Raw genomic sequence first — 16,371 nt, 5'->3', positions numbered from 1 at the left:
TATCCTAGAGAAATCCTGTAGATATCCTAGAGAAATCATAGAGATATCCTAGAGAAATCATAGAGATATCCCAGAGAAATCCTGTAGATATCCTAGAGAAATCATAGAGATATCCTAGAGAAATCATAGAGATATCCTAGAGAAATCATAGAGATATCCTAGAGAAATCCTGTAGATATCCTAGAGAAATCATAGAGATATCCTAGAGAAATCATAGAGATATCCTAGAGAAATCATAGAGATATCCTAGAGAAATCCTGTAGATATCCTAGAGAAATCAAAGAGATATCCTAGAGAAATCATAGAGATATCCCAGAGAAATCCTGTAGATATCCTAGAGAAATCATAGAGATATCCTAGAGAAATCATAGAGATATCCTAGAGAAATCATAGAGATATCCTAGAGAAATCCTGTAGATATCCTAGAGAAATCATAGAGATATCCTAGAGAAATCCTGTAGATATACTAGAGAAATCATAGAGATATCCTAGAGAAATCATAGAGATATCCTAGAGAAATCCTGTAGATATCCTAGAGAAATCATAGAGATATCCTAGAGAAATCATAGAGATATCCCAGAGAAATCCTGTAGATATCCTAGAGAAATCATAGAGATATCCTAGAGAAATCATAGAGATATCCTAGAGAAATCATAGAGATATCCTAGAGAAATCCTGTAGATATCCTAGAGAAATCATAGAGATATCCTAGAGAAATCATAGAGATATCCTAGAGAAATCATAGAGATATCCTAGAGAAATCCTGTAGATATCCTAGAGAAATCAAAGAGATATCCTAGAGAAATCATAGAGATATCCCAGAGAAATCCTGTAGATATCCTAGAGAAATCATAGAGATATCCTAGAGAAATCATAGAGATATCCTAGAGAAATCATAGAGATATCCTAGAGAAATCCTGTAGATATCCTAGAGAAATCATAGAGATATCCTAGAGAAATCCTGTAGATATACTAGAGAAATCATAGAGATATCCTAGAGAAATCATAGAGATATCCTAGAGAAACCCTAGAGATATCCTAGAGAAATCATAGAGATATCCTAGAGAAATCCTGTAGATATCCTAGAGAAATCATAGAGATATCCTAGAGAAATCCTGTAGATATCCTAGAGAAATCATAGAGATATCCTAGAGAAATCATAGAGATATCCTAGAGAAATCATAGAGATATCCTAGAGAAATCATAGAGATATCCTAGAGAAATCAAAGAGATATCCTAGAGAAATCATAGAGATATCCCAGAGAAATCCTGTAGATATCCTAGAGAAATCATAGAGATATCCTAGAGAAATCATAGAGATATCCTAGAGAAATCATAGAGATATCCTAGAGAAATCCTGTAGATATCCTAGAGAAATCATAGAGATATCCTAGAGAAATCCTGTAGATATCCTAGAGAAATCATAGAGATATCCTAGAGAAATCATAGAGATATCCTAGAGAAATCATAGAGATATCCTAGAGAAATCATAGAGATATCCTAGAGAAATCATAGAGATATCCTAGAGAAATCCTAGAGATATCCTAGAGAAATCCTGTAGATATACTAGAGAAATCATAGAGATATCCTAGAGAAATCATAGAGATATCCTAGAGAAACCCTAGAGATATCCTAGAGAAATCATAGAGATATTCTAGAGAAATCCTGTAGATATCCTAGAGAAATCATAGAGATATCCTAGAGAAATCCTGTAGATATCCTAGAGAAATCATAGAGATATCCTAGAGAAATCATAGAGATATCCTAGAGAAATCATAGAGATATCCTAGAGAAATCCTGTAGATATCCTAGAGAAATCATAGAGATATTTTAGAGAAATCATAGAGATATCCTAGAGAAATCCTAGAGATATCCTAGAGAAATCATAGAGATATCCTAGAGAAATCATAGAGATATCCTAGAGAAATCCTAGAGATATCCTAGAGAAATCCTAGAGATATCCTAGAGAAATCATAGAGATATCCTAGAGAAATCATAGAGATATCCTAGAGAAATCCTAGAGATATCCTAGAGAAATCATAGAGATATCCTAGAGAAATCCTGTAGATATCCTAGAGAAATCCTAGAGATATCCTAGAGAAATCATAGAGATATCCTAGAGAAATCATAGAGATATCCTAGAGAAATCATAGAGATATCCTAGAGAAATCCTAGAGATATCCTAGAGAAATCATAGAGATATCCTAGAGAAATCCTGTAGATATCCTAGAGAAATCCTAGAGATATCCTAGAGAAATCATAGAGATATCCTAGAGAAATCCTGTAGATATCCTAGAGAAATCATAGAGATATCCTAGAGAAATCCTGTAGATATTCTAGAGAAATCATAGAGATATCCTAGAGAAATCCTGTAGATATCCTAGAGAAATCCTAGAGATATCTTAAAGAAAACTTAAAGAAATGGTTTTTCTTTACTTTTATGTGCCAGCGTTATTGAATTTTTCGCGCCAAGAAATCTTCCCTCCTTGTGTGCAACTTTTCAGAAAAGTTATTATTCATTTTTTCATTTTAAATTTGATTTAGTAAATTATTGAAGTGCATATTAAAAAATTCCGAATGATGAGAATTGAAAAAAAAAAACAATATTGATGCCATGATACAGTTAATTGATTTTTTTTTCTTTTAGTAATCGAATGGAGTAGTAAAAAAAAATAATTTAGTTAGTAGGTGGGTCATGAATGTCAGGTCTAACATAGTCGTTAGTAAAGAAACGACAAAAAAAAACTATAGATGTTTGTTCTCTTATTATAAGAAAGAAAAAGAGAAGATGATTAAGAGATGGGTCAATCAGATATGAAAACTCTTGTTCATTTGGATTTGATGGTATTGTCTACAAGTAGCAAGTCTACAAAAGATTGTAGGGACAGGTATATTTTTTTGACGACAGGAAGCATCTCATCGCCAAAGAATTCAAAACTTAATATATAGTATGTGTTCTATATGAGAAGCACTTCAAAACAATCTACTGGAGGTCTTTTGTGAAAAGTCGTTTTTTAAAATTTTTTTTAGCTTGTTGTCACGAAATATGATGGTTTTTATCATTTTATATTTTATTTTACTAGTTTTTATTATTATTACAAGTGTTTATTAGTTTTGATTAATTGTCATAAAATATTTATCAAAATTCTAATTTAAAGAGTATACAAATATAGATTTTATATACTAGATTTGTCATAATCATAAAAAAGCATTAATTTCAAACGACCTTAAGTGTATTTTTAACTTAAAAAAACCAATAAAATCTGTATCGACGAATTAATTGTTTCCTTTAGTTCTCAACTTTTTAATTATCTTTAATAAAAAAATTTGTATACATTTAAAATCATTTGAAAACGTAACGTTGTTATAATACTATTTCCTTATAGCCATGTCAATATTTGTTATAATTCAATTATTTGTACTTATGATTTATATAAAAGGAGAATTGATAACAGATTCTTGTTTGAGCGATGGAAATACTGTAAGTATTTTGAAAATTAATAATACTAATATGATAATTTATTTTTATTTTAAATATATGGTAAAAGACGTGTAGTATCCAGTCAGGGAACTACTATAGTACTCGATCACTACCTGCGTTTGTATATTTATATTCTGTAAAATTTAGTAGATTAGTACATCTTACTTTCCTCCGTAGTATGTATACAATTTTTGCCAGATCTGTACCTGGCAATTTAAATTTTTGCCTCTGTTTGTTGTAAGAATGGCGTATGCGTTAATTTTTGTCATTTCTTTTCTGATAAGAAAAGAGAACGACTTTCTTTCCTCTAAACAGAACAGGAATTAAAGCTTCAGCGCGTGAATACCCTATGGGATGAAAATAAAATAAAATTATCAATGATTATCATCTTTAAATCAGTTATTATTAATTTATATGATTAGTGATCTAGAAATAATAATGACTGTCGTGGTGAAGGTAATCAATGGCGTACTTGTAGTCCCAAAGAAAAGTGATTTACTAATTTAGGAACAATGAAGACCTTTGTCACCAATCCACAAATTTGTAAATTATTTCTAGAACCAGTAAGTAAAACGGCTAAAGTTATCATACAAATTCAGTTTACTTATTACGGGATGAAAGGTGATCTTTCAAATTTACCTTAAATACAATATTAGTCATATTTTAATAGCCTGAGTTAATGAATAAATTAGATTTTTAATCAATTAATTATAAATCTATTTCTTATTTTTTAGTGTATGATTGACGACGACTGTTGTTCTAAACAGTGTATGAAGATTTCACTAAGCGTTACTTGGAATCAGTTTTGTGCTGAAGTAAAAACGAAAATCATTGAGGATCGGAAAAAGCCTACTGCTGTGACACAGAAAAAAAATATTATTGGATGCGCCCTTAGTGGAACTAGTGTGAGTAAATTTAAGAGGATTCAATAAATGCGCGTATAGATTTTAATTATTGATATCCAACATGAATTACATTGTGATTATGATTAGTAACTACTTGATTATTTGTTACAGTGTTTTTCTGATTTTGATTGCTGTTCTAAAAGGTGCAATAATTATCCATTCACAACTTTTCGAACATGCATTTAAGACAGTTTTTATTTTTTTACGAAAACCTTGAGTACTTGATTGTAAAAACGTAATTTCTAAAATTAAAAATAACAATAAATAAATGACTTCATAACAGTTTTATTTTCCCTTTATATAATGGGAATTTTTTATTTATTTATCGATAAATAAAATAAATATATTTATTCTTTGAATTTTTTTATTACTATACCTGATTAAAATAATATACTAATATATTATTAATGTTTATGTAATTTTTTTTTACGTAAATTCATATTTAGTTTAGAAAATAAATAAGACAGCAAAATATATAAAATTGAAATAATTAAACACGTGATAACGATTAAAGAGATAAGTATTAGAAAATAGACATCAAGCAAAGCGACTTGCCACCATGACATATCTACGATCGGTGATCTCAAGGCGCCAACACCATTTCTCACTGCATACTCAACCCAATAAACTGCTGTATCCACTGCATTCATAGGACGATCGAGAAATCGAGCTGACTCGTATTTAGCAGCTTTTCTGTAAAAAAAATAAAAAATTATTAATCAGTAAAATTTATTAGTTTTATTATTAGATTACTCAAATATAAAGTATAGTTAGTAATTTACTTGAACTTTGGATTGTTGAGTATTTGATCAAGGGCAACATAAATAGATTGTTCAGTAAGATTTTTGAAATCTAAGACTACAGCCATATTTCGTTTTACAAAGAAATCAATGTTAGCAGTTTGATCACCGAATAGAGGTATTCCTATCATTGGGACTCCATAAGTAAGTGCTTCTAAAGAACCCATTAGACCACTGTGTGTAATAAATGTTACAGTATTTTTATGAGCTGAAAAAAAAATGTATGCGTAAAAAAAATGAATACATAAATAAAACTCTGCGAATCCCTAGAGCAGTCAAATTTATTATTTCTGTTGAACTTAAGTTTGAGTTCTGGTAATTAAAATAAAGAGCAAGTAGCTTAAGATATGAGCTAAGAAATATATGCTCTCATCTGGTATTGTTTAAAGTCTAATAAATAAAGTGCGAAAAAATCAACTGGATTTATTGAAAATTACGACTTTTATCGTAAAAATAAACTTTTATTTCTACAAATCAACTGATAAATCGATAATAAGATAGTCAGACTTGACTTCGATCTACGTATAGGTGCGTACAAAATTAATTGATTGTCAATTACCTAATACAGCAACTTGAGGGATCCAAGACGATATTCTAACATTATCAGGTAACCCAGGAAGTAATTTATCTTTGTTCCCTACTTTCATGAGGACTCTGACTGGTGAAAATTTACTAAATACTGAATAAAATGCCCGCATTGTCTTTTCAGGAAACGTTTCAATATTAACCATTGAACCCAGTGTAAAATAAATGACTCCTGCAGTACTTTCATTCATCCATTTTTCAAGATCCTTGAAAATAACCGGAAAACCTACTTTAGTTTTTAAACATATCCACTATCATATTTATACAAAACCAATCTATACCTTATTTTGCTCAGTTCATTTGAATTACCCTAGCAAATCCGAATTACGGTAACTTACCGAAATTTACCACAATATCATTCAATCCCGGTAGATTTCGGTAAGTTAACGCAATTCAGATTCACGAGGGTATACACAGATGGACAGATGCACCCTCACGCATGTTCGCATACACTAAGTAAGTAAATAAAAATATATAATTAAAATTACTCAGATTCACCTGTGACATAGCCTTATAATGTTCTTGTACATGCAACCCACCAACTTCTATTAAACCAGGTGTTAGTGGTCTAACTCCAGTTAAACTGTGAAAAGAATTCACTAGTGCTAACACGACATTTTTTTCCAATTCGTGTAACGGTGGAATATCTGGGCTTATGTATTTTCTCATTAGTGAATTTTGTACTTCATCAGTATAATAGCGGAAACGTGCATTGTCAACATGGCTTTGGATTGTATTGTAGAAACGCTGAGCAAGTGTCATTGGATAAAAGTAATCACTGAACCACGTTGGACGAAAGGCTGTATATTCTGGCTGACCTAATGTTTGGTCCAACCATGGCAAATCAATTGTTGAACTTGCCATCACAACTGGTACTTTTAAAATATAACTCAGACCAAGATAACAATTCGCTCCAAATGACTAAAAACAATTTATCAATAAACGCTATAATATATACAATCGTAAATTAGCTCAGTAAACCTTAGCAATTTTAAACTACTTTGGGGGAAGTTAATGGTTTCGGTCCGATTTTCGAAAATCAAGTTTTCATCAGATGTTGACATTTTGAGATCCTAGAACGCTATTTTGACTATTTTCGAATATTAGTTATGCATAGGTAAAAGCCTTTTCTCCACATCTTGACTTTTTAGTTGAAGGAAAATCGGAGATTCGAGCCGAAGACGATTCAATGAAAACTCAATTTTTTTAAATCAAACAGAAAACAATAACTAATATATCTTTTAAAATTTTCAATTTTATGATAAGGAAGTAAAAACAACTTACTTCCATAACAATAAGATCATAAGGTGGGTCATTAGGCGGATTTTTTATAATCTTTTGCATATCGGGAAGACCTAAAAACTCGCAGACTTTATTTCCGCATACGTCAGCAATAATTGGCAATCCTGGACCATGATTCATGGCCTTTTCAACATCCCATTTATTAACATAACTTTCTGTAACTCCTTCTAAGTTAACTACGACACTGTAATTTTTCGGTGGATTTTTGAGAGGATACAGAGTCATCACATCAACCTGATGGCCTTTCCGCAACAATCCTTTTATGATAGTGTCAAACATCATCTGATGACTCCTCGATTGAAATGGAAATATCCCTAGTATTCTATAGGATTCCGACGGAATAATTGTTGCTACGAATAATAAAAAATTCACCCCTGATAGTTTCATTTTTTTCTACAATTTCGATTAGTTAGTCTTCCAAGTCACTTCTTAGTTCACTCAGTATTTCAAATATTATCATCGCAAGGCGACGAGTGATACTAAATCAAATGGTAGAATGATACATCAGCTCTTTGTTAGCTTCTAGCATTGGATATATCAAAGCTTAAAAAATTCGAATGTATAACTTTAATCAATTTATGTTTATTTGCGGCTAAGATTATTGATGATTAGTTTTGAGCAGCTATCTTGTCAAGATAAAACTGAAGTGACAGGAAAAAATAATTGATATTAATTAGTCGTTCAATATCTCTTAAAGATAAAGTGAAGTTGCATAATCATGATTTTCTTATCGCGCTATAGATAAAATTTTATTTAGTATATGATGTTACATAAGTTAACTATTATTTATTAAATAAGTAAAGACAAATCACCAATAACGTACCGTTAAAAAATATGTCGTTTCGATTAATCAGATACATTTTTTTTCAACTAATCTAAAAACAATATTCTAATAAAAAATTAATAAAAGCAAAATGATTACATATTCATAATATTACATGAGTGTTCGAGGTGTGCACTTTTGGATTTTCCAAATTTCTTAATTTTTTAAAGAATGCCGGACATGATCTGATAGAATTCGGAATTTATCACGCAGATGAACGTGTAGATAACAATGAGTACTACATCAAATTTGGATTTCTAAGTCTCACTAGACATTGGTATATCGATGATGCACTACGGGTAATGATTCCTGGTGTTCTCCGACCTTGTTTCCGAAGATCCAAGGCTATTACAGCCAATACTATTTCACCTCAAGAGAGGGTAAAAATATCGCACGTTCTGGTAGCACTGGTTCCGGACAACATTATCCGGCTACCCTCGATTTACGGCAAGTGGTTAATTAAAAAACTCTTAAGTATTTTGTCATATACAAACTCAATAATTATTATAAATTTTATATTTAAAATTGTTTAATATTTTTTTTTTTAGCTATCGTCCCCTATCAGCAATGCCAGACGAAAAAATGTTTATGGGCAAATTGTCTTGAATGTTTCAAGTTCAAGTCTCAAATTATGTTTGTTAATTTTCTTTAAATTTCATATTATATTTTACATAATAGAGCTTTTAAAAGAAATAATCAATCTTTGTTAAATATGGGAAAATACAAAATATAAAAACCCATAGGGCAAGTTACCTTATGGTGCATTCGATTGGGACATAAAAGGTTGATCATATGTCTCTGCGGAGGAACAATTTGCGCGCCCATATGTATCTTAGCGGTGGTTTCTGGAATTATTAAATATTTGTTGCGTAAAAACTGCATATTCTATGAGCCTTTCGAGTTCAAAAAACAGCTGGACTAAAGTAGAAATAAATCAGTCGAGTGATTTACGAGTTATATATACAACAACAACCACAAAAACAAACATTTTTTTATTTTTATTTTTCGGATAACTTGTAAACTACTTGATTGTTCTTCAAAAAAGATAGTACTCGTCGGCTCATGGGAAAAAAGAAAATAGCAGGAATTTTAAACCAAAAAATGAAGAAAATTTAATTACCGGTTGATGATAATGTAAAAACTCACATCATGCACCACCTACAATCCCACACTGCGTCCTCTGTAGTCATAATTATCAACTACAACGCACCTTATTTTTTTAATCCAAGTTTTCTAATCAATACGACGTTTTCAGTAAATGTATAAATGTTCATAATCAAAATTGTCGTATGGGGAAAACACACGTCAGAACTTCTCAAGATATATAAAAATCTTAAACAAAAATAACAAATGACCTTAGGAGCTTTAGCTTATATAAATGATACATTTGATGCCAATTGAATAAATATATATTTTATCTGCATATAATCACTTACTTAACCAGTCTTCTGAAACTAACCATACTCAAAAAAGGTAAGCGTCAATTACAATTACGTATATGTGTTATTCTTAAATAAATAAAATTAACTTTATTTCACAATAAAAAATTTTATGTCGGTTTTAGAATATTTTACATTGCATCTTATCATTTTTTTTTTTTTGTTCAATATTTATCTATTCAAATTTTCAAATTATTTATTTAATAATAAAACGTATACACGTTTTTTTTACTTTCTCCAAATTCGAGATATTGAAATCTGAACAAACCTTTCACCAGAGTTTTGTTTACTTTCCACACGTGTAATTAATATCTAAAGAAATTAAAAAGATTTTTTTTTTCATATTAATATTAGTAATTTTTTTTATTAACAAATTAACGTAGAAATGACACGTATTGAGAGACATTAGTGCCACGTCAATGACTTTAAAACCGTCAGCTTATTTGTAATGAATAAAAAAAAGTAAATGATAAAAAATATAAATAACAATAATTTCGTAATCGCGATATAAATTTTTTATTTTGTAGAGATCAGTTATATTTTATTGACAATAAAAAATACAATTTATAAAATAAATCATATTTATTGTAATTATGGAAAAATACTTTACTATTTTTTTCAGAATATAATGAGGTCTACAATTATTTTAACGATTGTTTTAATAATCGTGCAAAATTCAGTTGCTCCACCTGTGACGAATGATGAGGAGAAAAAAGATGATGAAACATTCAAAGACTTTGAGGAGCATGATTGGGAGGCTGATCCTAGAGGACCACCTCCAAAAGTATGTAATTTATTTATTTATTTATCAACTTATGCCTATCGACAATATACATCAAAAAGAATATATAAAATTAAATAACATTAATTAAAATTTAATTACAAAAATGAGAAAACTTTATAAACTTAGATATAACTAAGCAAATGTCTTCTAATATTTGTTATGAATGCGTTAAACGCGTCACCAAAAAATTCAACATCACCATTTAGAGTATTTACAAGATTCGTTATTCTATCATGTGGTGCATTCATTACACTAATTTTAAAAAAACAATTCGAAACGATCTGCAATGTTAAATGTCCATATTCAAAATATTCAGTTTCTTTTAATAAGGTTATCTAGCTTTTGGTTGATTTCGTTAATATTTATTAAATTAATCAAAATCATTCACTGAGTTTTTAATTATAAAGTAATTTATATTTCAAAACTTAAAATATTTTATATCCGTGTAAAAACAAATTTTTAAAAAAAGATTTAGTAGATTTAGAACTATAGTAGTATTGTCTTAAGGAAATGGGGTATCCCTACATGGGGTGTCAGGATCGAGGAGATTAAGACTCTTCTTAAAGACTCACGAAAATCTGTATGTCAATATGTCTACTATATATCAATTGTAAGTCAAAGTTGCTGCAGAATTGCTTAAGATATCGGGTTTCTTTTTCTCTGAATCATTCCAAGCTCAATCTTGGTAACATTGCTTTAAGTGAATTAATTGACGAATGCTTGTCATCAAGTTTTTTACGGTGGATTTAAACAAGATTTCAAAAAGATGGATTTTATAAGTATACTTGTCAAAAAAATTTGAAAGTAGCGTTAATAGTTTTAAAAAACTAATAGTTGTTGACATGTTAATATTGGAAATATTTAAGTTATTATCGTAATAGTTGGGATTGATAATAGAAAATCTTGTGAAATATGTTAATTAATGGTCTTTTAAATACTGCGTTCAAATGTTTATAAGATAATTAAATTAACTCAGTATTAAAAGTAGCTGTTAGAAAATATTTATTATCCGCATTTAAATACTTGTTATGATTAATTGTAATAATAAAAATGAAAAAAAAAATTTTTAATATATTATCACTGTTGATAGTCTAAACAATATGTTATTTACATAATCGGGAATTAAAACAAGATAATATGCGCATCGATCCGTTCGTTCTGAACCTTATGCTTACTGCTTTTGTTTATTGTTTTTTTAACTTCTTTGTTTCCCATTTCAGGCATTTCTTAGTATAATTTTTTAAATAACAAAAATTTTTATTTCCGTTCGTCCGGCTCTAACTGAAGGCCACTTTTAAGCGCCATCTTATTACGGCAAGTTATCTTAATTTGCGGCATTTTTATCATGTGGGCCATATGTTTTTTTATTACTACAGTTTTTACAGTGCAATACTACACTTTACGGTGAAATACCGTACGCTTGCCGCAGTTTTACAATATATTACCATTCTCCCTGCAAATTTACGGTAATTCTGCACTTCTTCCGCAAAATATCGTGATTCGTCTAAACACCACAAATTAGGTAATTACCGTAATTTGGATCTGCCAGGGTATTATTCTTATTACTATATAACAAGTCAGATCTTGATTATAAAATTTTAGAATACTAGATACAATTATCGATTATATTTATGCGTCAATATTAAATATTTATTGGAATAAGACTTAACTCCCTATCTTTGGAAAAATAATATTTTCAGGTTATTTAGAAAAATTGTATAGGGGGAACATCAAAACATTGAATTTAACCCTTAATTATATTTGTACAGGGTCAAAACGCGTGCAAGCAACATGTAATTTTCTTCGTGCAAGTAATTAAAGGTTAATTATTATTAATTTACAGTTTGATCTTCACTATCAACAATATTTACAAGAAGTTGTTGAATTGTTGGAGTCAGATAAAGATTTCAAAGCTAAATTGCGGAACTCTACTGAAGAAGACCTTCAGGTAAAATTTATTAGAACTAAATTAATTAAAATCGATTTTAAATTTTAATAATAAAAAAAAATATCAACATTTTTTTATTTTTATTAAATATTATACAGACAGCTAAAGTAGCCCATGAATTGAAATTCATTGATTACAATATAAGAACTAAATTAGATGAACTAAAAAGACGTGAATTAGAAAGAATCAGGCATTACGCAATGAAAGAATATGAACTGACAAATAATATTACGATTACCGCTGATCATATGGATATGCACAATCAGCATACATTTGAAGTTGAAGACTTGAAAAATTTAATTTTAAGAGTAAGTACTAATAATTGTTTATTTTTTCTTGATATCCCGCCAAAAAAGTTCAAAATTAAGAAAAAAAAGAATAGTTTATTGGTTTCTTTTAACTATTGAACTAAATAAATATTTTTTTTAAAGGCAACTAAAGATATGAAAGAACAAGATAGGAGACGGCGAGAAGAATTCAAACAGTATGAAATGAATAAGAAATTAGAAGAAGAAAGAAAACTGCAAGGTGGTAATGAAAATTATATTTAATAACTGAAATTTTAAATAATTACAAGGAAATTGTTTTTTTTTTTATAAATTTTTATTATTTTATATATCCTAGGATTATCTGAAGAAGAGAGAAAGAAATATGCCGAAGAACTTGAAAACATGAAAAAAAAACACAAGGATCATAAGCCAGTAATATATTTTCTAAATAATTTTATTTATAAAACATAATAAATATGAGTTATTTAATAAATAAATTTATTTATTTAAGCTCAATCATCCAGGAAGTAAAAAACAATTAGAAGAAGTATGGGAAAAGGAAGATCACATGGATCCTAACGAATTCGATCCAAAGACATTTTTCTTCATGCACGATCTTGATGGCAATGGATTTTGGGACGAAGACGAAGTAAAGGCGCTATTTTTAAAAGAGTTAGATAAAATGTATCAACAAGGAGCACCTGAGGACGATTTAATTGAGAGAGCCGAAGAGATGGAAAGAATGAGGGAACATGTGTTCTCTGAAACTGACGAAGACGGCAATAGACTTATTGAGTAATTTACTATTTAAATTTTTTAGTCTTTAGATTGTCGTCCGAACTAAAAGCCAAATCTAGACATGAGCCTTATATATAAATTATACTACAGTTGAACTCCATTAACTCGAACCGAATAATTTAAATTTCCGAATTATTCATCAATTTTCTAATTATTAATAACTATTCAAATTACTCGATTTAAATCGAAAAAATTCTGGGCACGTTCTTTGAATGCGTCTAGGTTATGTCTATCCTTGGTCACTTGATTATATTTTAGATGATGTCAGACATCTGTATCGCGTCTGCCTATAAGCAAATACAAATACTTATTTACTTAATAAATTAATTTATTTTTTGTTGATTAGTTATCAAGAATTCTTGAAACAAACAAGACGTGACGAGTTTGAAAATGATCCTGGCTGGAAACCACTTGACGAACAAGAAATTTATACACCTGATGAATACGAAACATATAAAAAAAAACACGAGATCAAAAACCAAGTCGTAGAGGGTTTGGTGAGTTGATATTTCAAATAACTCTTACTTCAGTTTTTAGTTTACAAATAGACAAAGACATCACTAGAGTGTGTAAATTTTTTTTAGTAGAGTATTTATTATTTTTTGTTTTGGTTTTTTTATACACTTCCAAAGCACTTGTAAGTGTAATTATTTTGCATTGAAAACGAATAACCCATACCTTTAAAAGTAATAGATTTTTTGTTTATGAATTAATCTTTTTATAAAATATATTACGTAGTAATTAGAATACTTAATAAGCTTGTGCACTTTTTTTTGTTTTATTATTATTAATAGTCACCACCACAGCCCGATGCTGCACATAATCAGCAAGTAAGTATAGGTTTTTTTTTAATTCGTTGAGTTTGAATGTTGAAATAATAATAAACTTTTTTGTAAATTATTGCACACCTCGAGCGCGAAACTGCTGAGTTTGATGTATTGACGCTCAATTTTTTTAAAGTATATTAAAACATAATGAAACTTATCATCATATAGAGAATTTACTAAGGAATAATTATAATACAACGTAAAATTGATTCCTCAATATGTTAATTTCCAAATAAATAATTTAGGTGGGGGGAACCATGATGTCAATCAATTAACTGATTTTTTGTTATCACGATAACTCTCTAATAAAATGACTTTCGGAAATAATTTTTTTTTATTAGCGTTAGTTTGGCGAGTACAAAAATCCTATCGCAAATCACAATCCAACTCTTTTTGATTTAATTTTGATTAATAAAAACTTAAAACCTTGTAATTCACGAAAAATTTAGCTGCCATTTTTATTTATATTATTTATTTTCTTTTTTCTTCGTTAACTACTGGCAGCAGCACTAGCGTAATAGGATTGAAAAAGAGCGGCATCGAAGACAAAAAAGCGGGATATTTAAAAAAAAATTTTGAAAAAATGTTATAAAATAAAAGTAATGGTTAAAAATAAAATGAGCGATTGAGGTGTGCACTTTTGGATTTTTAAATTTTTTGATAATATCTACTATTAATGAGTTGCATTAATATATATTGTTTTAATGTTCATTGAATAGTTCCCATCGCAACCAGTTCAACAAGACCCTAATCAAGTTCCGCAATATCAACAGCCACCTCAGCAGCAACAACAGTATCAGCAACCGCCACAACAACAACAGTATCAACAACCGCCACAACAACAGTATCAACAACCGCCACAACAACAACAGTATCAACCGCCACAACAACAACAGTATCAACAACCACCGCAACAACAACAGTACCAACAACCTCCACAACAACAACAGTATCAACAACCACCGCAACAACAATACCAACAACCTCCACAACAACAACAACAATATGTTCAAACTAATCAAATACCCGTCCAACAGCAATATCAAGGTCAAGTTCCTCAACAGCAAAATCAACAATATGTACAACAAAATGTCCAACCCAATGTCAATCAACAACAAAATATCCAACCTAATGTTAACCAACAGCAACAACAACCAAATGTACAATTAAATCAAAATCAACAAAATAATTTGAACCAACCGCAACAAAATGCTATCCCCCAAACAAATAATGTTTAAATTATTGTTTAAATTTTCTTTGTTACAATATTAATTTTACAAATTAATGACATTTATTTTAAATTTTTAAACTGTTAAATTAATTGATAAACTAATAGACGTCTGTGAAAAGTATTTGAATTAAATATATTACTATTCGAATCGAATTTTTTAAAATGTTTAATATTTGTTGGATTTCAAATTATTTTAAGATTTTTGAATTATTTAAATTTCGAAAATTCGATTAGGATTTCATACATTGAATTTTTAACTTACATGTGATAAATTAGAATTTTTTTTTTAATTTATCGACAATTTGAACTTTTTCAATTATTCGAATGCTTTGAATTTTCGAATTATAAGAATTTAAATGAAATATTGGCCCATTTTCTATCTTGTATTTAAAAAATTCAATACTAATTGTTTATATTTATTGTAATTATTGATTTATCAAAAATATTTATAATTTTGAGTTTTGACCGACAAAACCGTCGAAACATAAAATTGCAATCAAGTAAAAAGTTTTTTTGATAAATAAATAATTTAGAAAATAAATAAATATTCAATTCGATACAAATAATTCGTAAGTTTGAATAATTTGCATCTTACAGACTAAACTATTCTGCATTTTCTACAGTCTGAAAATTTCTTATTATATTTTTCTTTTTTCTACATAAATATTGTATACAAAAAATATTTATTCCCAATTGCTTAAAAAATTTTCTTATCAATCCGATTGTTCCAATCAAAAATAAAATTATTTTTAAATTAATTAGAATAATAGAATATGAAAATTAAATAAATAAATTTAATTAATCAAATAGGAAAATTATACGTAGCATTTTTTTTTATTATTTTCCTTTATAATAAAAAAAAAAACTCTATTTTAAGACAAACTCTTGGTTGTTTACGTAATTTATTTATTTAAAAAAAACGTTTAAATATTAGTTAATAATTATAATTTGTTTAATTAAAAATGTTAATAATTTTTTTCGCGCCGGAATTGAAAAAAAAAACTGTAATAATAAAATAAAAAAAAAATTAGATATAAAAATTTTTTTATTCATTTAATAAAAATATTTATAAATAAAAATATGTAAATATATAAATAATAATTAAGTAACTAAATATGTTGTGGATAAATTAATTTAAATTAGAAAATTATTTTGATTTCTTTTAATTTTTTATTACAT

At 28.6% G+C, this 16,371-nt stretch overlaps 2 protein-coding genes across 3 annotated transcripts; one reads left to right on the top strand and one right to left on the bottom strand.

Moving 5' to 3' along the window:
* Positions 1-4,491: 4,491 nt before the first annotated feature.
* Positions 4,492-7,519, bottom strand: LOC103574187 (UDP-glycosyltransferase UGT5-like). The gene is made up of 6 exons (XM_008553589.3): positions 7,056-7,519; positions 6,270-6,692; positions 5,746-5,977; positions 5,169-5,394; positions 4,802-5,079; positions 4,492-4,628 (listed from the first exon to the last, which is right to left on the bottom strand). The coding sequence occupies exons 1-6, from the start codon at positions 7,458-7,460 to the stop codon at positions 4,492-4,494; spliced, it is 1,701 nt and encodes a 566-aa protein (XP_008551811.3). The 5' UTR covers positions 7,461-7,519.
* A 1,617-nt stretch (positions 7,520-9,136) lies between these two features.
* On the top strand, positions 9,137-15,345 carry LOC103573993 (nucleobindin-2). 2 transcript variants are annotated; one of them, XM_053739819.1, is made up of 10 exons: positions 9,137-9,369; positions 9,958-10,119; positions 11,963-12,067; positions 12,166-12,375; positions 12,499-12,595; positions 12,692-12,768; positions 12,848-13,131; positions 13,481-13,631; positions 13,929-13,964; positions 14,681-15,345. In XM_053739819.1, the coding sequence occupies exons 2-10, from the start codon at positions 9,964-9,966 to the stop codon at positions 15,197-15,199; spliced, it is 1,635 nt and encodes a 544-aa protein (XP_053595794.1). In that variant the 5' UTR covers positions 9,137-9,369; positions 9,958-9,963; the 3' UTR covers positions 15,200-15,345. The 2 variants fall into 2 exon arrangements, with proteins under 2 accessions (XP_053595794.1, XP_053595793.1); XM_053739818.1 differs by having other exon boundaries at positions 12,499-12,598.
* Positions 15,346-16,371: the final 1,026 nt, after the last annotated feature.

This window comes from Microplitis demolitor, chromosome 6 (assembly GCF_026212275.2).
Source record: "Microplitis demolitor isolate Queensland-Clemson2020A chromosome 6, iyMicDemo2.1a, whole genome shotgun sequence".
In the NCBI taxonomy this organism is placed as follows: Eukaryota; Metazoa; Arthropoda; class Insecta; order Hymenoptera; family Braconidae; genus Microplitis; species Microplitis demolitor.
The sequence above is the reverse complement of the archived record's forward strand: the minus strand, read 5'-3'. Positions and strand labels throughout refer to the sequence as shown.